Source organism: Crocodylus siamensis, chromosome 3 (genome assembly GCF_052110815.1).
Source record: "Crocodylus siamensis isolate JL-2025a chromosome 3, ASM5211081v1, whole genome shotgun sequence".
NCBI classification, from domain to species: Eukaryota; Metazoa; Chordata; order Crocodylia; family Crocodylidae; genus Crocodylus; species Crocodylus siamensis.
Window position 1 is genome coordinate 37250212 of NC_143397.1, and position 24325 is coordinate 37274536.

At 42.2% G+C, this 24325-nt stretch overlaps 1 protein-coding gene across 3 annotated transcripts; it reads right to left on the bottom strand.

Moving 5' to 3' along the window:
• Positions 1-913: 913 nt before the first annotated feature.
• Positions 914-22266, bottom strand: LOC149868194 (general transcription factor IIH subunit 2). 3 transcript variants are annotated; one of them, XM_090038146.1, is made up of 16 exons: positions 22203-22266; positions 21215-21307; positions 21048-21125; positions 19948-19984; positions 18562-18648; positions 15467-15517; positions 14861-14915; positions 13878-13983; positions 12367-12457; positions 12087-12174; positions 11632-11739; positions 10042-10105; positions 8233-8336; positions 7502-7604; positions 7184-7223; positions 914-5319 (listed from the first exon to the last, which is right to left on the bottom strand). In XM_090038146.1, the coding sequence occupies exons 2-16, from the start codon at positions 21268-21270 to the stop codon at positions 5200-5202; spliced, it is 1188 nt and encodes a 395-aa protein (XP_089894272.1). In that variant the 5' UTR covers positions 21271-21307; positions 22203-22266; the 3' UTR covers positions 914-5199. The 3 variants fall into 3 exon arrangements, with proteins under 3 accessions (XP_089894272.1, XP_089894273.1, XP_089894274.1); XM_090038147.1 differs by having other exon boundaries at positions 21215-21310; positions 22203-22244; XM_090038148.1 differs by lacking the exon at positions 22203-22266 and adding an exon at positions 21553-22196.
• Positions 22267-24325: the final 2059 nt, after the last annotated feature.

Genomic DNA, 24325 nt, shown 5'->3' on the forward strand with positions numbered 1-24325 from the left:
ACCCCCTGTTGGGGGCCGTACCCCTTGTGATAGTGCCAAACCCCCTGTTGGGGGTCTGAACCCCCTTCTGTTGGGGGCCTGAACCCCTTGTGTGGGGGCCATTGCCCTGTGGGAGGGCAGCAAAATATGTATTCATGAATTCATGAAACCTGTATTTAGAGTTCACTTTATTATTATGAGACTTGCTTTAACAGTGTAGATATCAGTAAAACATTGTCCAAATGATCTCTGTCTCTTTATAGCGGTCTTTTGTTTTACTTGTGAAGGAACATGGATTTGGGGGCTATTTTAGAGGGATTTGGGGATTTTTTTATTTTTTTTTTAAATCAGGGATTTTTCAGTTTTCCAATAGGGAACACCAGAATTCCTGCTAGGAAGGCCAGTGGCAGGACCCTGCCTGCTCAGAGCTGGCACCATGGACTCATCTGGCTGTGGCTGACCTCCTGGCCAAATGGGGCCAGGAGTTCATGCTTTGACAGTTCAAAGCAGGCCACCACATCCAGAACCTCTTCCGGGTGATAGTTGCCCAGGTGGCCGGGCAGGCAGCACAAATGCCCCCTGCCCGGTTGGCCATACAAAGGCCAACCTGCAACTGCAGTCCACTGGCAGCGGGGCAGATGTCTTTACTGGCTCTGCAGTCCCCGTCTGAGTCTGGCAGGTGCACAGCAGGTCACAGCCAGGCACTAGCCCCCACTGCCAGACTGCTGCAGTGGGTAGAGGGTGCAGGAAACTCTCAGGGCTGCTTCAGTAGTCCAGCTGGCACAAGGGGTAGTATCCACAGGTACCAACTGGCTGGGCCCCAGAAGCTCCTGAGAGCTAGTAGCCCTGAATGTCACAGGCCAGCTGGGCACTGTGAGTATATCAATTTAGCCACTCGGCTGTTTGGTTCAGGATCAAGGAGGCAGAGTTGGGAGTAAAACAATCAATGGCAAATTTATTATAGCTCACACACACAGACACACACACACAACAGTTAACAGAAAGATAAATGCAGTAAGTAGATAATGCAGTATTAAAGAGCTAATAGTAAATAATAACAGATGATAACAGATAAATAGATCAATCTGTCGCAGGCCAGCTAGGCACTGCAAAAATATCAGCCCCTGGGCTGTTTAGAACAACAAATAGACACGGGTTGGCAACTTATCGGCAGTCCCTCAATGCCAGGTGATTCCAGCGAAGTCAGACGTCCCTGATCAATGCTGTCCAAAGGATTACCAAGGAAGGTCCCTTGATCAGGATCCGATCCTCACTCACACTGGGAGTCTGGAGTCCAGGCTTGGAACAGCAATTTCCATCCCGTTTCCTCTTTCCTGTTGGTCACCTGACACACACGCTTTTTATACCTAGTCTTATGCTAATCTGCTGGCCTCGGGGCCATTCACAATCTTGTTTTATAGCTATTACCCTATGGGATTAAAAGGTGTTAAAATTATTATAAAAGGTTACTACCCGGACTTGGATTTATCCAAAAAGCAAATTGCAACACAGCACTTTTAGGTTTGAAATTAACATTATCCTGCCTAAATCCAGCCCTTTAGAACTCTCTGACTATGCTTCCTTGAGATGTCCTTTCCTGGAATGTGCTGGATAAGCTAGGCAGTTGAATCCAGTTTTTATTATCATCAAGGCTAAATTTTGAGCAAGAAAGAACCATTAGGTCAGCTAATTTCACAGCTATAGCTTCGTCTTTGAGGCCTAGTCAGTTCCACAAACAGTTACAAGTTACATTTGCACGTTACAAAAATACAAGCTTTATATTAGACAAAAGTTCCAAATGCCTCTAAGAAGCACATATTTATTGTTTATTAATTTATTTGGTTCTGGCCATCACACCTGAGTTACTTGCCAGGGCAGCTTTTTATACTGCTAGGGCCAGGAGAGGGCAAGCCTTTTATACTGCTGGGGACAGCACAGCTGCTGGCCCTGGGCTCTAGCTCCCCCTGGCTAAAGATCCAGGAGAAGCCAGGCAGGGTTATTTTGCCCCTGGTGGCACAATTTGCTCAAAGTGCATGTCCAAGCACATGCGCTGAGGCAAAAAGTCCCAGCTCAAATTTGCACCGCTTCTATTTGAGCTGCTGCAAGCGCATGTGCTTGCATGTGTGGACGCACCCCGGGGTGCTGCAAATATCAAGGTCATACCTGAGCTATGTAACATAATGCTAGATACCTGACACTGGTAATTCAATGTACTTGAAGTATTCTCATATTGTGGTGGAAAGGCATGAGGGGAAGGGGATTCAGAATTGTTATTATCCAGGTTACAAGATTTTAAAGAGTAACTGGCAACGACTGCATGTTGAGGAACTGGCACGTGGAGGAACTGTTCATTAAAGAAGAACTGGCAATGACTGACACGTTCCCAGCATCAACTTCCCCATTAAAGGCATGTAACATGCATACACAACATTATAATTAGTGCTGGATGTGATATTTTTTGAGAATGCTCGTTTGACAAAATGGAAACTTCTTGTGAAAATGCTAGAGACATCCTCACCCACCCTAGAAGGCACTCCCCTGGAATACAGGAAACTCAAATTCAAGACCATGTTCCATTTGATTCAGAGCAGAGAACCTGTCTCCCCCACATCCTGGCCAAGTACCGATTAACTATTTTGGGATGAGTGTCTCTTTCTCATAAATATCAACCAAACAAAAAATTAAAGTCTTGGTTTTACTCACCTGAATGAAAACAGATGCCAGATTTTTTCACACAATGGATTTCTTGTTTTCTACCCAGTTATAATTACAATTAACTAAGAGGGCAACTGAAAAATACTGAACAGTTTCAAGTGTTCATCCAACATGCATTAGGAATAAAGGAAGTGAATTTGGAAAGCACCACTTGGTGGAATCAGTTACTTCCAATGATTTTTAAAAGGAGCCCAAACTGATATCCGAACACATATTTTCACAACTTTACTAAAAAAGCTTAATCAAGAGAAACTTGAGCTTTGTTTTATCCTGTATTTCTGCTGCAGCTTCACCAACATGAACAGCTGGTAGAGATGTGCCATTACAGTGCAAACTATGACTTAACTGAGATCATACAGGACAGGCTGCACTAATAAGCAAAGCAGTCAGTTTGTACTGAAGCTCTATTTCTAGACCAAGGCCAACACCAATACAGCAAAGTTATTTAAAAAAAAAAATCTCTGAACAAACCAAAGGCTCAGGGCTCATAAATGGCTACACAGAACAGTGAGATACATTTGAAACCTAATGTGTATGCAATACCCAAATACACAATATCCATAGGCATCTCATTTTATATACAGACTATGTAACCACACTTAAAATATCTACAAAGCAATTTTAAGTGTGACTGCAAGATATGAGGCATGCCCCTGTTAGCTTTAGCTTAGCTAGCATAAATGAAAACAAGCAGTATAGAAATGCAGAACAGATTCAGTGAGAGTTCTAAGCAGACCAGAGCCCCTGGGTACACGCCCCACTTGCTTACCCACAGAAAGGTCTACGCTGCCTCATATTCACTACTACTGATACCCATGCTAGTACAGATACCAGTAACTGATAGCTGTACTAGTTTTAATATTAGCTGTGTTAAAGCTAGTACAGATATATTTGTCTATTCTAGTCATACCTTCATGAATGGCACAAACACACATATGCAATACCGTTACTAATAAGACTGTAATCACCTACTGTTTTACAGGAGCTATATTACAACACTCTGAAGTGAAGGAAGTCAGCACTGTATTGTTCATAACCTGTTATCAGTGATGATCAAGTCTAGAGTAGTTTCTCACCTGTCACCATCTCCTCAGGCAAGTTATTCTAATAGTCTGTAACTAAAACATCTTAAATTTGCAATTCCACTCTGAGTAGCAGCTATAAAATACAAACTGCAACTAATATTTGTCTCCATTTCAACAATACTCCATTTTTTTTACCTCCAATTCTGAAAATCTGTGATCAGAATCTTCCTTCCTTTCCTGCATGTGGTAACATCAAATTTAAGTTCTGAAGATGAAACTCTGTTCCTCTTCAATTGTTTTGTATAGATTATAGATTATCCAGTTGCTGATGCAGAAGACGGGACAAGTTTAATTTCCTCTCTCCTGCAGCAGTTCTGCAATACTAGCAGAAATCAGATCCAAGGACTGAACTTTCAACTTCCATTTTCATTCCTATTTGTATCACTGCAGAGTCTGACAATGAAACCAATAAGGCTGTAGCTCAAATTTCTTTAAAAATGGAAGTAGTTTCATTAAAATGGCATTCCTAGCCGTTTTCATTTCAGTCGGATACTTATTTCCTTTATTTGGCTATAAAAGGTGGGTTTGATTTTTATTTATTTTTCAGAAGAACTTTAGAAAGCATTTTGGTGAAGGTACTCATGCTGAAACATCAAAACAATACCATGCCACTGAAACATTTTTGTTTTGTAAGCTTTCCACGCTAATCTTTTTCTAAGATCTAATAATGACATGTACTTGAAGTAGTCTCATATTGTGGTGGAAAGACATGAGGGGACGGGGATTCAGAATTGTTATTATCCAGGTTACAAGATTTTAAAGAGCAACTGGCAACAATGTTGAGGAACTGGCACGTGGAGGAACTGTTCATTAAAGAAGAACTGGTAATGACTGACATGTTCCCACCATCAACTTCCCCATTAAAGGCCTGTAACATGCTTACACAACATTATAATAAGTGCAGGATGTGATATTTTTTGAGAATGCTCATTTGACAAAATGGAAACTTCTTGTGAATATGTCTTTACAGTATTTAAAAAAAATAATCCACCTTCAGGCTGGAAGCAAGAACTTCTTTACTAAGTGTATAAAACATATTTATAGCTGTTTCTTTACAAAGCATGAAAAACATGAAGAATCATATTAGCATGCCACCCAACTTTATCCCATTTCTATTTACAAAGTCGCATGTTATTCAAAATAACTCTAAAAAAAGTCATGGGCTTTCAAATCAGATGATGCAGATATTTTATGAACATATTTACAGTTAAACATTTATTACATTTTAATTATCAGTAATTCTATAGTTAGTAAAATGTCTGCTTTTTCCCCTGAGCCAATCTGCATTTTGACTGCATCCATGTAGATATTTATTTCTTCTCTTTTTAGAACTGCCTTGCTCTAGGATGTGGCTAAATGGTATAATTTTCCTTTTGTCCAGGAATGAAACCAGTAGAATAATCTTTACAAACAGACAGCATCATACAGACAGAGGAGTAGGGTGCTTGTGAATACAGCCAGGACAGCAGTGTAGAGAATCATGAACAAACAAGTCACAGTCCACACAAAATGCACTCTGACAGGCCTTACAAATGTAAACCTGTGCAAACAAAATTTTGAAGTCAGTCAAATCATAGAAAAAAATCAAATATGACTTTGCTATAATATCACAGTAGTACAATAGCTTACAAAAGACTGTAAACAAACTATTGTGCTTATCTACACTATAATAGGATCACTAAATTCCAGTTTCCAATATGAAAACACCGTAAATTTCAGACAATAATCTATACACCGAGGTTCTTACGGAATTAGGACTTCCCCAAACATTCAGTCATCAGAGACTCTTGGAAGAATTTTTTTTCATTAAACTGATCTGAAACTAACAGATTTTAATTAAAAAAAGCTTTATGGAATATAGTAAAAACAAAACACAAAACATAAGCATCCCCCAGACATAAGCATCCTGGCTGACAATCATTGTTTTTCTCTGCTTTAATTTTATGTTAAGACTTCTATCATAGACCCATTCCTTATGTCCAAAGGGTTGACCCAGACTCATTCTATGGAAGCTCTTTGAGAAGATCCTCAAGGAGCACGTCTGTGATGGGCCAGCTTCAGGGATGATGCTCAAGGGCAACCAGCATGGTTTCATTAGGGGCAGGTCATGTCAGACCAACCTGATTGCCTTTTACGATCAGGTCACAAAGGCAATGGATGCAGGTGTTGTCGTGGACGTAGTCTTTCTAGACTTCAGCAAGGCCTTTCACACCATCTCCCACCCCATCCTCATTAAAAAACTAGGTGACTGTGGCATTGATGCCTACAGTCAGATGGATTGCAGATTAGCTCAAGGGTCATACTCAGAGGGTGGTGGTGGATGCGTCATATTCAACCTGGGGGGAAGTGGGCAGTGGAGTCCCCCAGGGCTCAGTCCTTGGGCCTATGCTGTTCAATTTCTTCATCAGCAATTTGGACGATGGAGTGAAAAGCAACCTGTTTAAATTCGCTGATGGTACCAAAATTTGGGGTGAGGTGAGCACGCTAGTAGGGAGGGAAAGATTGCAGCAAGATCTGGATAGGTTACAGGAGTGGGCTAACATAAACAGGATGCGTTTCAATACCGACAAGTGCAGGGTGCTGCACTTGGGCAGTAGAAACCAGCAGCACACTTATAGAATGGGAACTCCCTTCTTGAGAGCACGGAGGCAGAAAGGGATCTTGGAGTCATTATTGACTCCAAGATGAACGTGGGCCGATAATGCGAGGTCACGGTTGGCAGGGCTAACCGGACCTTCTCGTGCATCCACAGGTGCATCTCAAGTAGAGCCAAGGAGGTGATCCTCCCCCTCTATGCGACACTGGTCAGGCCACAGCTGGAGTACTGCGTCCAGTTCTGTGCACCCCATTTCAGGAGGGATGTGGACAACATTGAAAGGGTCCAGAGGAGGGCCACCCACATGATCCAGGGACAACAGGGCAGACCCTACAATGAAAGACTGCGGGACCTAAACCTGTTCAGCCTTCACAAGAGAAGGCTGAGGGGGGACCTGGTGACTGTCTATAAACTCACTAGGGGGGACCAGAAGGGTTTAGGGGAGACACTGTTTCCCCTAGCGCCCCCTGGCATGAGAAGGAATAATGGACACAAGTTATTGGAGAGTAGGTTTAGATTAGACATCTGCAAGAACTACTTCACTGTCCAGGCGGCCAGGAGCTGGAACCAACTTCCAAGGGAAATGGTGCTGGCTCCTACCCTGGGAGTCTTTAAGAGGCTTGATGCTTACCTGGCTGGACTCATTTGAGTCCAGTTTTTCTCCCGCTCAGGCAGGGGGTCGGACTTGAAAATCTACAAAGTCCCTTCCCACCCTACTTCTATGATTCTTTGATTCTGGGGCCACCCAGTGTGGCTTAGGATAGTACATGTGGCTTAGGAAATTATAGCATATTGTTTATAGACTTACATGTTGGTCTTTCATCTCCCCTTGGCAGCCATGACAATAGCTATAAAACAGAATTTTATATTTTTGCTGAAGGTAGAAAAAAGATAAGTTGAAAGCAATGTTCAGTAATTTCTCTAACAAAATTTAAAGGAATAATTCCTGAATTTAACAGGACACCTGGGACCACTAATTATTAGCCTTTAATGTTTCCTCTGACAAGACATGGTGAGTGCTCCGCAAACTTACAGTGCAAGCAGTACTACAGAAGCCACTGACCACTTAGCAAACTTTTATAAGAGGTAGAATCTATAAAACCCTGAGTGAGCATGATTTACATACCGTTCCCCTTGATATTCTTCCAGCAGAACTTCCTGAAAGGCATCCAAGGGAAAGAGGTGATGATAAGAGCGAGCCAGATGGGGTGCCGATACTAATGTAAGACCTGAAAATGTTTTATGAGAATTTGTATTAGACTGAGATGACTGAAAAGATTCAATACCTTGAGCAACAAAAGGAAGCATGATGGTTACTGTCCCTTTGGTCCCGAACTTGCATTTTGTCAGCAAAGATAGTCTGTATTAGTTCACTTCTCATACTTGCAATATCTGCCTTTCCAAAATTAGTCTAAAGGATTAAGAAGCTATTAGTTCCATTCAGCTCTATGTAGATTTGTGACTGTAATTTTTCCCTGATCTTCATAATATTTTATTTACAACAGGGTTTATCTGAGGATTATTTCAAGTTTTTTCATTCTTATAAAAAATAGCCCCACATAGACACTCCAGGTAAACAAATACACTTAAAATTTCCACTGAAATAAAGTGTTTTGAGTACACAAGAAAATCAGCATCAAGCACAGCATAAAATGTTCTTAGTTGGATACAGTGCACTCTGCTTTCCACACATTTGGGACCCCCTAAACTCAGTTAATATTCAGCAGCTGTATAAGTTTTTAAGGGTTAAGACTGAGTTCTGCAGCAGGCACTAGAAAGCCTGATAATTAAGGGGCTTTCTTCCTCAAACACTTCCATTACCTCTAATTGGTTTATTTCACTGTTTTTGGTACTCACCACAGATTTTGCATTCCACAGGGAGTTCACAGTATTTGGCTCTGCACTGGGGACAGAAATATCCACCTAATGTTAGACCTGGATCACTGTTGTTTTCCAACTGCCTGGAATGAAAGGGAGACATCAACAATGTTTTCTGAAATTGCTGAACAGATCTAGAACTAGCACTAAGTTTGACATGTTGGTGTGAGGTGAAGTTGAATCTTTACAGGATTTACAATAAAATATCTGTCTTTTTAAAATGAAAATGGGTCACTTGATGAACTACTAAGACAAGACACCAACATATCAGCACACTTTAATCTATCAGATACTGGGAGTAACTTTTCAATTTCATAGGAAGCAAAATGCAGATAATAAAAATAGCTTTATAAACCCAGAAACACAAGTACTCCATAATAGCTCAATTTTCACTAGCAATGGAGTTTCTAATTAGGTATCGAAAGAGCACCAATAAACATCAACAAGTTAGAATGCAAGACATACACTTTATAAATCATGATTAATGATTATGGGCACAGACAGAAGTTATATTTGTCACATGATCAGCCCTCTGAAAGCACTCTACAGCCATGCTGTGAAATGTGCATGGCTGCAGAGCGCTTTAGAAGTGGCTGATTGTGTGACAAATAAAACCTCATCTAATGAGGGATCAGATGAAAATGCTCCAAAGTGGAGCACTTTTGGGAAATTGTGTTCCCTATGATCTATCTGTCCACATCTGCAGTGCTTTCTGCAAGAAGGGAGGGGGGAAAGGGAAGCTGCAGGCTAGGGTTTGCCCAGCCTGAACTGGAGTGAAGGGTGGATTGGAGCCCCCCACCACAGCCCCCCAACCCCTCCTCCTCAAGTTCAAGCTGGACAAACCCCAGCTCATAGCTCCCTGCCCCTTCCCCTCCCTACAGACAGCACTAGAGCTGGGGGGGAGGGGGGGTGCAGGGCTGCAAAAACCCATGCCTGATGAAAGGACAGGCAGCTCAGCAGGGTACTGCATGCTGTCTGGCAATTGGGACTGAGCACTGCTGGGCTCTGGGTGACTTCTGGAGCCGCCCCAGCTCCCAGACAGTACATGGCACCCTGCTGAGCTGTGCTGTACCCATGCCATGGGGTAGCTGCCATATGGGTGCCCGGAGGAAAAAATCACTGCTGCCCCCTATTACCCCACACTGTGCATGACAGGGCTCTGCCATGAGCCCCTAGTTGCTGCTGCCAGACCTGGTGAGTGTGGGGCTTTATTTTATTTTTTAAATTGCTGGGATGCTGGGGCCAGGTGGGGGAGGGCATTGGGGGAGGGGCCAGGGCAATCGGGGAACAGGGTCTACATGGGGGGGCTCTGCCAGGATGTCCCACAGACCCCACTGCAGCTGGTGAGTGCGAGGCTTTTTAATTGCCAGGAGGCTGGGGCTAGGCAAGGCAACCATGGAGGATTCTTCCATGGCTCCCCCCGCCGGTGGAGAGGCAGGCACATCCAGAGGAGCTGCGGGAGAACCTGCAGCTACCCAGCTGTGCCTGCCTCTCCCCAGCTGATCCGAATCACCAATCTCTCCAAATCAGCGCTGAATCTTCCAAAGCTGATTCGACCGAATCAAATCAGGACAGTAATCCAAATTTCCAAATGGAATTACTGTCTTCCGAATCAGCCGAATCCAAATCGAGTACTTCCCTATTTGCACAGGCCTTATATGTAAAACTCACAATACAACCAGCTGCTCATTCATTTTCATATCTTGCTGTATTTTCACTAAAATGTGCATTTTGTAATTATGTCTAGATACAACAAATATTCAAATGTCACAAACTAACCATACTTACACCATGCTAAAAGATGGTTTTGCATCCTGGTCAGAGAGAGATGCTATTGTATGCTGAGGAAAACCTTAAAAAAAGATAACAATATTCCATCACTTTATGTCCTACATTATCACTTTTAAGTATTCAGGCAGTCCTTGACTTAAAATGTTTTGAGTAACAACGTTTCGCACTTACAATGTTTATAAATTGACACCCTGTTTCAACTTTATGACATCAGTTTCAACTTTACAATGCTTGATCCAATGCATCACCATGTCAGCAAACAAGTTTGCTATGTCACTCATTTCCCTGGAGAACATCTGTCCAAACTGCCTTACACACTCTCTTTAAGAAAGCAGACAAGACTCAAGAAAAACCTGCACCCAAGGCTCCTGAGATGACTCCAGCCAAGATCCCTTCAAAAAGTCTAACCAAGATCCTTTCAAAAAGTTCAGCAAAGTCACCTCAAAGAAGTCCTTCCAAATCAATATGATTGCTATTTACAAGATAAATACATTAATGTAGCTATATTACTCATCTATAATTGATCTAGTACAAGATTCTGGGGTATCTTTGGTGAAAATAGGGTATCAGGCCTTGGTTCAGGAACTATTCCCCATTTATAACATTGTTTCTTATGAGAAAATTGGTTCCAAGTTACAACGTTTCGACTTAACGCAGTTTTCAGGAACCAATTGTGTCATAAGTCCAAGGACTGCCTGTATAAAAGACTCTCCAATTTCTCAGAATTTGTTTTTAAATCAGTCACACTTCAGAGTTTCCCTACCAAAACAGTCTTTTTTGTTTATTTTTTTTATCAGGATAGTGAAACTGATAGAACTCCCAATTTCTGGAGAACAACTACAGAGAAAATGGCATGATACAGCAGGAAAAAAAGGAAGAGGAGAGTATAAATGAGACTATGGTTAAATCAGAACTTAAATTATAAGGATGTTCATGCCAAAGATCTATTTTTTATTAATGTAAATTTAATATTTACTTCTGTGACTGGAGAGGGACTTGTTATCAAGATATGGACAAATTCTCCCAGGGACAGAGTAGCAGACCACTACTACTACTTAGGGTTAACTTCTGACTCTTACTCATCCAGAATTATTGTTCCACCAGATGGAGGCAAAAGCTCTTGTTCTATTTGTTAGAAAGGAACAAGCTGACAAGCCTTCTATTAATATATACAGAACCCCATAGCAATATTAGCATGAATTTAAATGGCTCAGGGTTTTGAGCAAGATATTCTAAGACAGCCATACAGTGTGATATAGAAAGACAAGAAAGCCATAGTACTTACAGTTTTGTTTTTAAAATATTACGTGTATTCACTATTGCTCAAATAATATTGAGTAAGCTAATTCCTTCCCCTGAAAACTGAGCAATTTGTCTCATTTTCATCCTCAATTTAAATAGCCAAACTCTTTGCGAGTGCAACATTAAATACATCAGAACCATTCAGTTAAAACAGAAGTTAAAATAAAAATAATGACATGTTATTTATTATTATGCTCCTACCAGCTTCTCTGATTGTGTGGGTTTTGTACAGGGGACACAAGAATGGAAATTACACAGACTGAGCTTAATAAAACAAGATTCTACCCATTCGAATAAGGGAGCATTCTGAACTTGAACTGGCTGGAGGAGGAGTAACATGGTGGATCAGCAGTTCCTTATAATGGCTTTCATCTAAAATCACATGGTATGTTCCTATGATGAAGAAAGAAAATATACGACTCTCAGCTGACTATTTAATTAAGCAAGTAAATATTATACAAACATAATACTTATTCAAATAATGTAAACATGCACAACACAACCTTTTTAAGGTTTAACTATCCTATATCATCATTTCAAACCAGCAATTATAAAACTAATTTAATGAACTCACACATCTTTAAAATGAAGGATCAATAATCATGAAATATTCTCCTAGTATAACAATATAGTAAAAAAGAAATACACCCTACTTAAATCTCAGAATTTACTAAGTTAAATATGAAAACTTAATTTCCATCCAACGTGACATTAGCATATAAATAGATCTACATACTTACCACCAGTTTCTCGGGCAAGCACAGTGCAAACTCGAACTTCAGCAGATAGGCCTATGATGGATACTCTGATTTTAACTTCCTTTAAACACTTTCAATTTGAAGAGCAAAGCACACAAAAATTAATTAGCAGAACTGAATATTGTAAAAGATTAAAAGTTCTAACTGGAAGTTTACTGACAAAGTGACATGAAACAACTGTTTTCTTGGACTTCTATAGTTCCCTCCTCATCTGTGCCTCCTCCAATCCCTCCCATACAGTACTAACAATTCCTTTCCATACCTTGATTAGCTCATAGATATTAGATGGATCACACGTAGTCAGGCTACTGAAGATTATCAAAACCTCTCTGCTTGTATGTCCTGGCATATGCCTATAAAAATAAGAAAGTGTATACTTAACTTAGCTATACAAACTAAAAGTATTGTCACTTATACAAAATTTGATGTTGGGGTGTTTTAATAAATCTCATTAGGGACGGGGTCTATGCCATCTTCAGCTTCGTTTACAAGACAAAGGGGGTTCCAATTTTGAGTGGGGTCTTTAAACATTATTGTTAATATAATAATAATGGAAAACAACCTATCAAATACCCATTTTGTTACTGTAACTTAGGTCACATTTATCCTGTCCACATAGCCAAGTTCAAAAAAATAAGTAACCCATTTATTATACTTTATTGAAGCACATACTGAAAAGTCTGCTAAAATTTAAGAATCTGATCCAGCTACTATGAGAACAAATCTAGAGATGTTCTTTGCTTTAGTGAATATACAGTAAATAGTTCAAGATCTAACTATTGCAGGCCACTGTATAACAGCTTTGGTCCTGACCACATCTTGAGGAGCAGAGAATGAAATGTTACATGTAATATTCAATGTGCTAGCTTTAGTGCCAACTGTTTATTAATACATTTATTGAAACAGAAAACTGCACTGAAAAAGATTTAATAAATACAAGCTAGTTCAGTTTTAAGCATCTTCTAATAAAGTACTATCATAGACAATACCTTAGAGCAATACATCAAAAATTCACCACTTCTTAACGATAAACAATGCTTTAATTTTTTTTCTAAATTAAATAATATCAACCTGAACTCCAGTACCCATTTTTGTCTGGAAATATTAAGTACTCTTTTATTTCAAGAGGCAGTTATATTAAACAGCAAAGTGACTTGTTTGTATTGCAGTACAACCTTCAAATGAGCACCACACTGTACAAACTGTACACTCTGCATAAACTGAGACTCTGCCCGAGTAAGCTGTGCCAAACAAACACTGCTTAAAATAAGTGTTTTATGAGTTTATACCAGATGCGTTCAAGCCCTGGCCTATGAGTCACACCTCGTCCTAGGCACCATGTCATCTGGCCTATAGGCCTCCACACAGTCCTGAAAAACTAATGCCGGAAAAGCAGTGGCACCACTCCCCTGCTTCCAAATTTCCAGACCCATAGCAAGCCCCATGGGCCAGATAACATGACCTTATATACTAGATTTGGAACACAGGGCCTGATCCCAGCATGAGGGGCTGGGCAGCAGCAATGTGGGGCCCCAGGTCCAATCCCAACACATGGGACCCGATTCTGGCATGCAGGGACCAACCCAAGCCATACGGGGCCCAATCCAGGCATGGGCAGAGGCAGCACAATGCCCAATCCTGGTGCAAGGGACCCAATCTAGTCTGCAGACTAGACCCGTGCCAATCATCTGCTCCCCGGGACCAAAAGGTTGAGCACCATTAATTTATACTGTTCAAAGAGAATAAAACCTACAATAACCTACACATACTAACTTTAAAGTTTGCATGGCCAAATTTAAGGAGTTATACAGAGATGGCTCTCCATGGCAAGTCATATCGACAGCCTTCTTCAAAGCAGTTATATGTTTTCTTGGGTTACCTGCAAGGAAACAAAATAAATCATCTGAAAAAGGTAAGACAACAGACAAGGCAATCTTTAAGATGCCATCTCAATATTTATACTGGTAGTCTATTAAACATGTAATCTGAAAAAAGTCCTAGTATGAATGGTTTCAAAATTGTCTAAATAGCAGCATTTAACACGCATTGCTCTTTACATGCTCAAAGCACTATACAAATGGTAGTTAACTCTATGTTCACTGAGGTAGCAGTTATCTTAGTTCGCCAGATAGATATGGAAAGCTAAAATGACTTGCCCCAAGCCACATAGTTGGCTAGTAATAAAACTAACATTAGAACTTAAAAGACCCTGTTTCTGTCTCATGTCCAATCCAAGAGAGCAGGTATCAGCAACAATTTTCTAACAGTGGAATGATCCAGTTGCAAACAAAGACCCCACCACCAAATGACACTGAAGTCCCCCCAGCTCCAGGACAATCCAATGGCTGAATGGGCTGTAGGTTGCTGATCCTTGCACTGGACCCCACGGCCTCCACTAATTACAAAATTAAAAAAGAAACAGGGAAAGACTGAAATTAACCAGTGTATGTACAATAAGATATAGGTTTTTCATTTGAGATTCCAAAAGACCAATGAGGCAGAAATAGAACATTTGTTTTAAACATTAAAACCTCCATGCAGAAGACTCTCACTCCAAGTTGCATGTTATTTTCAATACTAAATACGATAGACCTCTGTGAATGAACCCCAAATTTCAGCTGGATTCAGTGAAATGGACACAAGGGCCCCTGTAAATCTCTACTGACTTAAAAAAAAACCACCACACTAGTTGTAAAATTAGTGCATTAGTGTCGGAACAATGGCAAGAGTTATCCAATAAAAATGAAAGAACCTACCTGAAAGTTCTGTCAGCTTTTCAGCTCTTTTACTTTTAGTTACAATTATACCAATCTGAAAGAAACAGTTCTGTTATTAATCTGTTATCAAGTTGATCTGTATTCTTAGTGTAGACTGGGTATTACTTAACATGTCATTTTTGATCAGTGTTAGTACTACTACAATGTTTGTGTTGGTATAGTAACTTAACACCTACTCTTACGTTGATATACAGGAAATAATTAGTGAAATTCCCTTTACAGTGAGATGAATACATATTCCCATATCTTCACTTTATTATGCCTCTAGCCCAAAAGAACTAAAACATTTCTCTTTACATTCTAAATACCAGAAAGAAAATATAATCACATCCTAATTGTGCTAGCATTTACTTACAATCTTAAAATAAAGAGCCAACTGAATTTTGCCCTCATCCTTTAATGAGAAAATAAAAATGTAACAAGATTAGTAGAGAAAAGGAAAAGGAGGATTCTAATTTTAAAAAAATCAGCTGGAAAATGCTTATTGAAACAGACTTCAAAACAATCTCCACAAGTTTTTTCCCCCCCAAGGCTGCTGCTTAATTAGTGATTGGAACAGTTAATTTCTGGCACAGGTATACCTACCTGACTGATAGGATTTTGGTCAAAGTATTCTTCAACAAAATATTCCAATAACTAAAAAAAGAAAGTTAGAAGTATAAAGATTTAGCATAATCATAGTTCATATCTTCTAGCTGTTAATACCTGTATGACCCAGGGAAGGGAGGGGAGGAGCCTACACACAACTGCATTCTGTACCTTGAATACTCTAATACTCCTATTTTTTAGGAAGTGCAACAAAAATCTAAACTTCCCCATTCAGTACACTGTAAGCTTTGGTCATCCATGTTACTTCTGAAGCAAATTTAACATAGATCTTATAGTATTATTAGTATAGGTATTCCCAATATATGGCCTAGCAGGTTAATGTTAGCTGCCCAGCACCTCAGCAAAACTTTACGTTAGGCAATCTTGCAGGTGGCCCTATAATGGGAACTATGACTTATATATCCTAGTGAGGAATCCTTACAACTTACAAGTTGTGAACCAGGAAAACTACTAAATTCTACATAGTAATTCATATCAAAGATAAAGGTTACTGGGCATATCTACACCTGCATATTAATGCAAAGCAATAAACTCTGGGACTTACTGCCCCAGGGTTTATTGCTCTGGGCATGCTGTTTGCACGTGTGCATCACACCACAGCACAATGAGCCAGGTTAAAGCAGCCCTGGCTGCCAGGGGGCCCTGGGAGTCAGCCTGGCAGCTCGGGGCTACTCCCCCCAGCTCAACATACTGCAGAGGGGCTGGCTGGGGCATGAGGGTGCTTCAGTGCAGGGCCTGCCTGCTGGCTAGCCCCACAATGAAGCATCCTCATGCACCAGCCAAGCCCATCAGTGTCTACATGAGCAGAGCTGCAGAGTAAAAAACAACAACTCTGCAGCAGGATAGTACTTGTATTTACAAGTATTACCCTGATGTGAAATTACTTAGTTTCTGCCAGCCTAATAGGGACATGTGTGTAGAGGCGCAACATTTACTGTGCAGCTAATTAGTGTACTGCTCAGTAAATGTCTTACGTAGACATCCGCATTAAGTGGTATTTTCTGCAACTAATGGGCTTGCCCAATCCAGCAAGCACTCTCACACACATTTAACTTTAGGCATAGGTGTAGGTCCACTCAAGTCAAAAACATTACTCATATGGACTAAAATCTAGCACAAATATGTAACCATTTGAAGGACTGAAGGAGGGAGCATGGCATGTTACATCCACACAAACTCTGTTTTCCATGACTCAAATTCACTAACCAACATTCTAGTTAATATATACAGCAGGTTAGAATTATTTTGATAAGACACTTCACCACCATTAAAAGTTATTTAAATAAAAAATTAAGTTCAAAACGTTTTCCCTAATACTCTGACAAACATTCAATGTAATCTATATGTAACCACATAGGAGATTTTACATGGAAAGGAGGAACCAAATATTTTTGTTTTATCCGATGAATGTCTGTCCTGTGTATCTAGTAAAACATCTCTATCTTACCCTATTACCCTGCCTGACAGGATACAAGATGATCAAGGTGGGGTGATCACCACTCATAATTGGCGAAGACCTCGTGAAGGAACATCTGGAGAGGCTGGATATCTACAAGTCAGCAAGACCGGATGAACTACACCCGAGTCCAGAAAGAATTGGCTGACATCATCACATGACCAATGGCAAAGCTATTTGAGAACTTGTGGTGCTTGGGAGAGGTTCCAGAAGACTGGAAGAGGGCCAATGTTGTGCCTATCTTCAAGAAAGGAAGGAAGGAGGACCCAGGGAATTACAGGCCAACCAATTTGACCTCAATCCCTAGAAAAATCCTGGAAAAAATTATCAAAGAATCCATTAGTGATAGGCTAACTGAAGGCAGCTTTCTAAAAGATAGCCAACATGGCTTTGCTGCAGGCAGCTAATGCCTGACCAATCTCTATTTCCTTCTATGATCAGGTAACATGCCACCTAGATAAGGGAGATGAGGTTGATGTCATATACTTGGATTTCAAAAAGGCCTTTGACTTGGTCTCCCACAATGTCTTCATGGTAAAATTAGGGGACTGCAGCCTCAACAACCTAACGGTCTGGTGGCTAGGAAACTGGCCCCGAGGCAAGACCCGTACTAACAGATGGAACTGAATCGACGTGGCACATAGTGACCAGTGGCATCCCTCAGAGTTCAGTAGTCAGACCAGAGCTTTTCAACATATTCATTAATGATTTGGATTTGGGTGTTAAAAGCATACTGACAAAGTTTGCGGACAACACCAAATTATGGGGGAGCTTGGTCACACTGGAGGATAGGCTGGGGATACAGGCTGACACGGACAGGCTTGTAAAATGGGTGGATCAAAACTTGATGACGTTTAACACCGAGAAATACGAAGTGCTCCATCTAAGGAGAAATAATCTACAACACACTTACAAGCTTGGCAGTGCTACACTAGCTAGCACCACAACTGAAAGTGATCTGGGGGTCATGACAGACCACAGAATGAACTTGAGCCAACAATGCGATGAGGTAGCCGGCAAAGTGAATAAAATGCTGGCATGCATCTACTAATGAATTTCAAGCAAGTCTAAAGATATCATCCTCCTGCTCTACTCGGCTTTGGTGAGGCCACAGCTGGAGTACTGTGTCCACTTCTGAGCACTGCACTTCAAGAAGGATGTGGAGAAGCTCAAGAGAGTCCAAAGGAGGGCTATGCGTATAATTAGATGTCTGGGGAGCAGGCCATACGAGGAGAGTCTGTTCCAGGGTTTGGAACAGACTTCCCTAAGAGGTAGTACAATCACCTACTCTGGAAATCTTCAAAAAACATTTGGACACTCACCTTGCTGGAGTCATCTGACCCCAGCAGTTTTTCCTGCCCAAGCATGGGGGGGGGGGTGTTAGAACTGATGATCTCATGAGGTCCCTCCCAGCCCTTAACATCTATGAAGCTATATGAGAAATTTAAAAGGCCAGATATGTACACATATTTAAAAACAGAATTTCAGTGCTTAATACTGCTTAATCTGCATCACATTCACTCCTCCCTAGTTATACAAATGTAGTAAAAAGTAGTTGCCCCATCTGTATGTATCATAACAAGAGTAAGTTAACGAACTTGAATAAAACAAATACCTTTAAGGTACAAGTAAGCCTGTTAGGTTTTAAATCTTGGTCCTCCATAGTTCTTGACCCATCAACCACCACATAAAGATGACGCATCTGCAACATCATCAGAAAAGATTAATTCTTCAAGAAGTTCTTCGTCTGAAATAAATCAACTTGTAGCCATGTAAAACAATAAAAATCTGCAAATAAGTGCAGTCTATGTCATTTAAATGAACAGAAGAAAATCATACCTTTCACTATCAGACACACAAAATTCAGAGTATCAAAAGAACTCAAGACTCCCAAATGACTCTTTAGTTGGCGATGATTAGAGAGGTTAAGTACCTCACTACCTTCTACTCAGAATGTGGACAAAGACCTTTTTCTGATCAACACAAATTGCTTTCAGCAGTCTCAAAAGATTATTACATCATATTTACATAATGCTTTTAACTGAGGAAGTCAACATTTCACCAATGGAATGCTTACTTATGTGAATAAAATAAATATAGTTCTGGTTATTTTATGTATAACTAAAATGCAGAATCAACAGGCTTTGTGATTTTATTAGGGCAGGTTCTGACAAAGGAAAAAGAACCCAGGTCTTCCATATCTTTGACACTATCAGTATCTATTATATAACACTCTCACTCCAACTCACAAAAGCCAAATGATTTTGTTACTCAGACCAGGGGTATGCATACCAGTCCTAGGGGGTATGCGTGGGTGAGTGGGGCGGAGCGCCTCTGCCTTCCAGGAGCAGAGCTGGGGCAGGGCAAGGGCAGCAGCATCCCTCTGTGGGGCAGGGAAGCTTGTGCACTGTGGCCACCGCCACCACACACCAGCCCAGTGAGCTTCCCTGCTCCGCAGAGGGGCACCGCTGTCCTCACCCCAGCCCAGTGAGCTTCCCTGCCCTACCCCGCCCTTGCTCTTGGGAGGTGGTGCTCCATCCCCAGCTTCCTCCTCTGTGTTTGACCATGCAAACAGTGGCAGGATTAATTGCTATGGTTGCCAGGGCCAGTGCAATTACCACTGTCACCACTCATTTGCCACCAAATTTCTGGACCCATGGGGAGACACTGGGAAGTCCCAGAGGGAACCCCGTGTGCCAGGGTGCTGTGTCACTCCACAGCTGGCCCCAGCATGGCTGGTCAGGCTACGACTGGAGTCAGTCTGCAGGGCTGGGCTGGCATGCCAAATTGCACCTGTTAACCAACACTACATGCCAACCACATGCTGGATCAGGCCCCAGGATCCGGCATAGGGCTGAAAGGTTGACCATAAAGTACAAATCTACCCTGCATTCTGCCTAACTTCAGATTAACATGGCTAACCACCCCTCACATCACTATAGCACAATTTATCTCAAACATAACATTAGCTCTAGGAGTCAAAGGGAAGATGGTAACATACCATTCCAAGTCGGACTTGGCCATGATGTTCAAAGAGTCTGTTAAAAAACAGAACAACTGAAGTGAGGTATAAGTTTTTAACAGGGAAATCTAAAACAATACCAATAACTACAGCCAATCCTACACTTCCATCACGTGCAGAATTGTCATTAACTTCTATGGCAGTAGATGGTTTTAAAGAGATGGTGCGCATGTGGGTGTGGGTGCGTTTCAAGTTAAAAAAAGAAATGCTGCAAAATGTTTTTTTTAGGGAGGAGGGAAGATATTTTCAAGATTTTTCAAAATTATACATACTTAATTTATGGCCCAAATATTCTCCTATAATATCAATCTGTGAATAACAACTAGCCTTTACCTAGCATGTTTTTAAATTAAGAATGTAAAACAGAAGTCATCTGATGAAAACGGAACAAGATTAGATAAATACCTACCCATTTCAAAACAAATATAACTTGCATAAGACCACTTTATGAAAGAACATATAGAGATAAAATGTCTGTTCAGTGGTCTAGCTGCACTGCTCTACACTAACACAGTTACTGTATCAGTGGATTAATTAAAGTTATGTGTTCCACTTTAAACACCTCGACTACAATACATACAACTTGGGAGAAAGTGGTATTCCGATGGCCCACCAGAAGTTAGACCTATGCAACATAAAACTGTTTAGTCCTAGAAGTGTAGGCTGAGAAACGCCCCCCACCTTTTTCTAGCACAACTAGGAAATGGAAATACCAAATTTAGTCCATGAAGGTATTAAAAATATGAAGTACACACATTTATAAATAATGCATATATACTGCTGCTTAATTCAGGGGTTCACAATCCCCAGCTGGTTCGCAGGAGGGTTGGCTGAGGGACCAAAAGTCCAGAAGTGACCAGCAGCCAACCCTTTTTTATACTGAATTTAAAAAAAAAAAAAAGGACGTTGGTCACAGTTGGTCCATGGTTTGCCAGACCACAGCATAAAAAGGTTGGGAACCCCTAACTTAATCTAGTGAAGGGGACAATTTTTCTCCTGTTATAATTCCTTTGACTTCAAAAGAGTCACACCAAAGACATTTTTAATATGTTCACAGTACTTCTGAACTGACAGCTCACTTTTTTCTCTTGGCCTTAAAGAGTATATCCTCTATAGTTGCTTTCAGTGATCCAGACTCATCTTCCTTGAGAATCTCCCTGCAGGAAAAAAAAAACAATTTGTTGGTACATGTAAATTAACTTTTTGACTCTTAAAAGAAAGTAAAAACTGATAAAACAAAGCTTACCATGTTCGTTCATAACCTCCTTCCCAGCGTTTGGTTCTTTCAGGTTCATCATCCATGTCTTTCTATGTTGCCCAAATGTTCTTGGTTACAAAACTGCTAAGTGCAAGAGTCACACATTTAAAAGCAAAGATGTTTACAAACTGTGTTTAATTACGTACTACAAGAACAGTGGGACTAATTTAGTATGTCCCTGCTCTTAACACTACAGAACATGCAACTTATGGTGCCGACTTAATTTTGTCAAAAATAGGTACTTCAGAGCAGCTTTATTGATTGTGAATTATTTCTATGTGAACTAGTCACTGTAAACAAGAATATAAATGCAGCATATTATTTACCTATATTAGTAGCTGAAGTAACAGTGCTTGGTTTACCATATTTTCTCACATGTATGCACTGAAATACAGTGAACACTGTGCTTTTAAAAGGCAGAATGAGGAAAAATAACCTGTTATGGCTTCATAGAGCAGGGAGAGCCTAATTTTCAGCTGACTTACCCTCCTTTCCTACTTAACTAAAGTTGAAACCCTAGCTGCTGCTGGCAAGAGGTCTCCATGGATGGATCTGTGGTTTTAAAAACGAACTTAAGAGTCTCCAAGAAGTGAGACCCGGAGCAGGCAGCAAAAACACCCTAAGAACATCAGAGCCCTTCCAAAGGGGAGACTGCTACTAACACCCACAAACACCAATGGACCATTCAAGTCAACCAACTACCTCAGCTGCCTGAACAGCAATACCACAGGTGCCCCACTATGGAGCTGGGATCAACCCGGGGGGCTTCTAGGCTGGGCAGAAAATACAGCTTCCCTTAGTATCGGCAGCCCAATGTTGGGCGGCAGCGGGCGCGTGTACTAGAAAATACGGTGGCTTAACCATTTCGGGCCGGGGGACAGCTCACTGCGGGAAAAGGGAGGGGGCTGGACCCTTCTCCGTGGAGCCCCGCGAGCACGCGGGGGGCGGGGGGCGGCTGTCCTCGCGCGGCGCTGACCTGGCAGAACGACGCCTCCGCGCGCCACAGCAACGGACCGGGACCGGGACCGGGACCGGGACCGGAACCGCCCCCGGTGCCTCACGTAAACCGTCCGGCTGCGGCGCGGCACCGCGGCGGAATTGTTCCGCCTGCAGGGGAAGGCCGCCGCGGGCAAACTCCCGCCTATGGGAGACAGCACTGGCAGGTGCTGGTCGGCCCGGAGCGATGTCTCTTCTTCTGTTAAACGTGTGGCACGTGGAGTGATACCTGCCAAGGGGGGTCGGATTTGCAACCAAATGAAAGCTCGCTACATAAATGCAATTTATTTCAGTCCTTGATTAAAGCAGCGGTTCTCAACCTTTTTTGTACTAGGATCCATTTGTAAACATCAGTAGCTAGTCCCGACCCGCTGCTCCTCACTGCCAGCCTGCTGCCCCTCAGCCCCAGGCCACAGCCCCTCCGTGTGGGGTACCAGGGGTCCTAAGCAGCCCCTGGCAGGCTGGAGCTCTGCCAACTTGCGAGGGAAAAGCCACCATTTCCTGCATTTTTCTTCTTTAAAGGAGAATTCATTTTTAAAGTTTGTTCATGACCCTTTCTTGTAATCCACTTTTTGGTTGCAATCCCCACGTTGAAAAGTCCCCCAGGACTAAAGAACCTGCCAGACAGGACGCACACAGTAAAATGCAGCCTTACGCGTGAAGAAGCAGGTCTCATTTTTCCAGGGAACGCCAGCTTCCCAATAAGATGAGCATTGTAGAGTAGATGTAATAGATGGCAAAGCATGGAGTTTGAGGCTGCACAATCATGTGGTGGTTTGACGAAGCCCCTCACACAGAAGGCATCTGAACCAGTGAGCAAGAGAAATCCGAAGCCAAACCAACTAAGCAGAATCATCATGTTCCATTCAGATTTCTCTTCTCAGCTCCTGAAACCTGTTTCACGAGGGTAATTTGCCTTTAGGGTTTCTTAGAAGTGCATTACAAACCTCTGAACAGTTAATGGGCAGGTTCCTGCAGCAAACACTGGAGAGTTTAATTTCCTATTCCTTGGTGGGCCGTGGTGTGGTAAGTCACTACCCAAGTAGCTGAGAGGAATGACAGGCCAGGCAGTGACCTGGACTCTTTTCCAAGCATGCTTTTTGGCTGGCAGCCTTTGCAACAAACTGCTTCTTAAAGACTGCTAGGGGTGCACCGATAGAGGTTTTGGGGGCTGATACCAATAGGCGATATTTAAAGAGGCATATCAGCCAATACTGATCCAATTTCCAAAACAGTTGCCTTCAGCTGGTAAGTTTCTTGTGGTGGAAGAGGAGAGGCGAGTAAAGGGATGTGGAAGGGCAGATCAGTGGCCCCTGTGGTGAAGAAGGGAGCAGAGGCAGGGGCAGGCACTGCCCAAGCAGAGCGGGGTGGGGGGGTGGGACAGAGGTGTAGCTTGTGGGGTGGGGCTGGCTCCCACCACTGCATGCACCCTGGGAGGGCACAGGAAGCACCAGGAAAAGCTCTGGCCTTGTTGCATGGTAGTGCAGGACGGGGAGTGGAGCTGTGGTTAAATTTGAGATGGCTGCAGCCTCCCTCCTCCCAGTGCCACTGGAGCCCACTCTGAGCCCAGCCCCCAGCGAGAAGAGCCTAACGCAGCCCTGGCTGTGGCCTGCCATGTGATGCACAGATCCAGGGGTATGCCCCCCCCATGCCTTCTCGGGGGCAGAAGCCGTGCCTCTGTTCCCCACCCCCACCCTGCCTGGGCAGCACCTGCCCCTGCCCCCTCCCTTGCCACGGGGGGCCATTGATCTGCTCCCCACACTCCTTCCCTCCCCCTCTCCTTCCAACTTACCAGCTGGATGCAGCCCTTTCCTTCTCCACACTGCTGGCTCTGCTTTGTACTGCACTACAGCTCCATACAGTACAGACATTTATGGGCCAAATTATCAGGTGGATGTATCAGTGCACCTCTAGCTTCTGCAAAGTGCATCACCCTGCTTAGCTGCAGCTTTGTGCAGCAGCTCCACTTTAAACACTTTGAAGCTTTCATATTCTTCAAGGGGTAGAGACAATCATTGTCTGAAGGGTTCACTCCTCTATGTGGTTAAATCAGGGGTGGGCAAAATACGGCCTGCGGGCCCTATCTGGCCTGTAGTGCCCTCC

What these genes read in the sequence shown, in the direction of transcription:
- LOC149868194 (XM_090038146.1), bottom strand. Translation starts at nt 21,270, where the DNA reads ATGGATGATGAACCTGAAAGAACCAAACGCTGGGAAGGAGGTTATGAA. An exon ending in GGCTTACTTGTACCTTAAAG is followed by an intron (nt 15,518 to 18,561) that starts GTATTTGTTTTA and finishes TTCTTTTTTTAG; the next exon opens with TTATTGGAATATTTTGTTGA. An exon ending in AAACCATCTTTTAGCATGGT is followed by an intron (nt 8,337 to 10,041) that starts GTAAGTATGGTT and finishes CTTTCATTCCAG; the next exon opens with GCAGTTGGAAAACAACAGTG.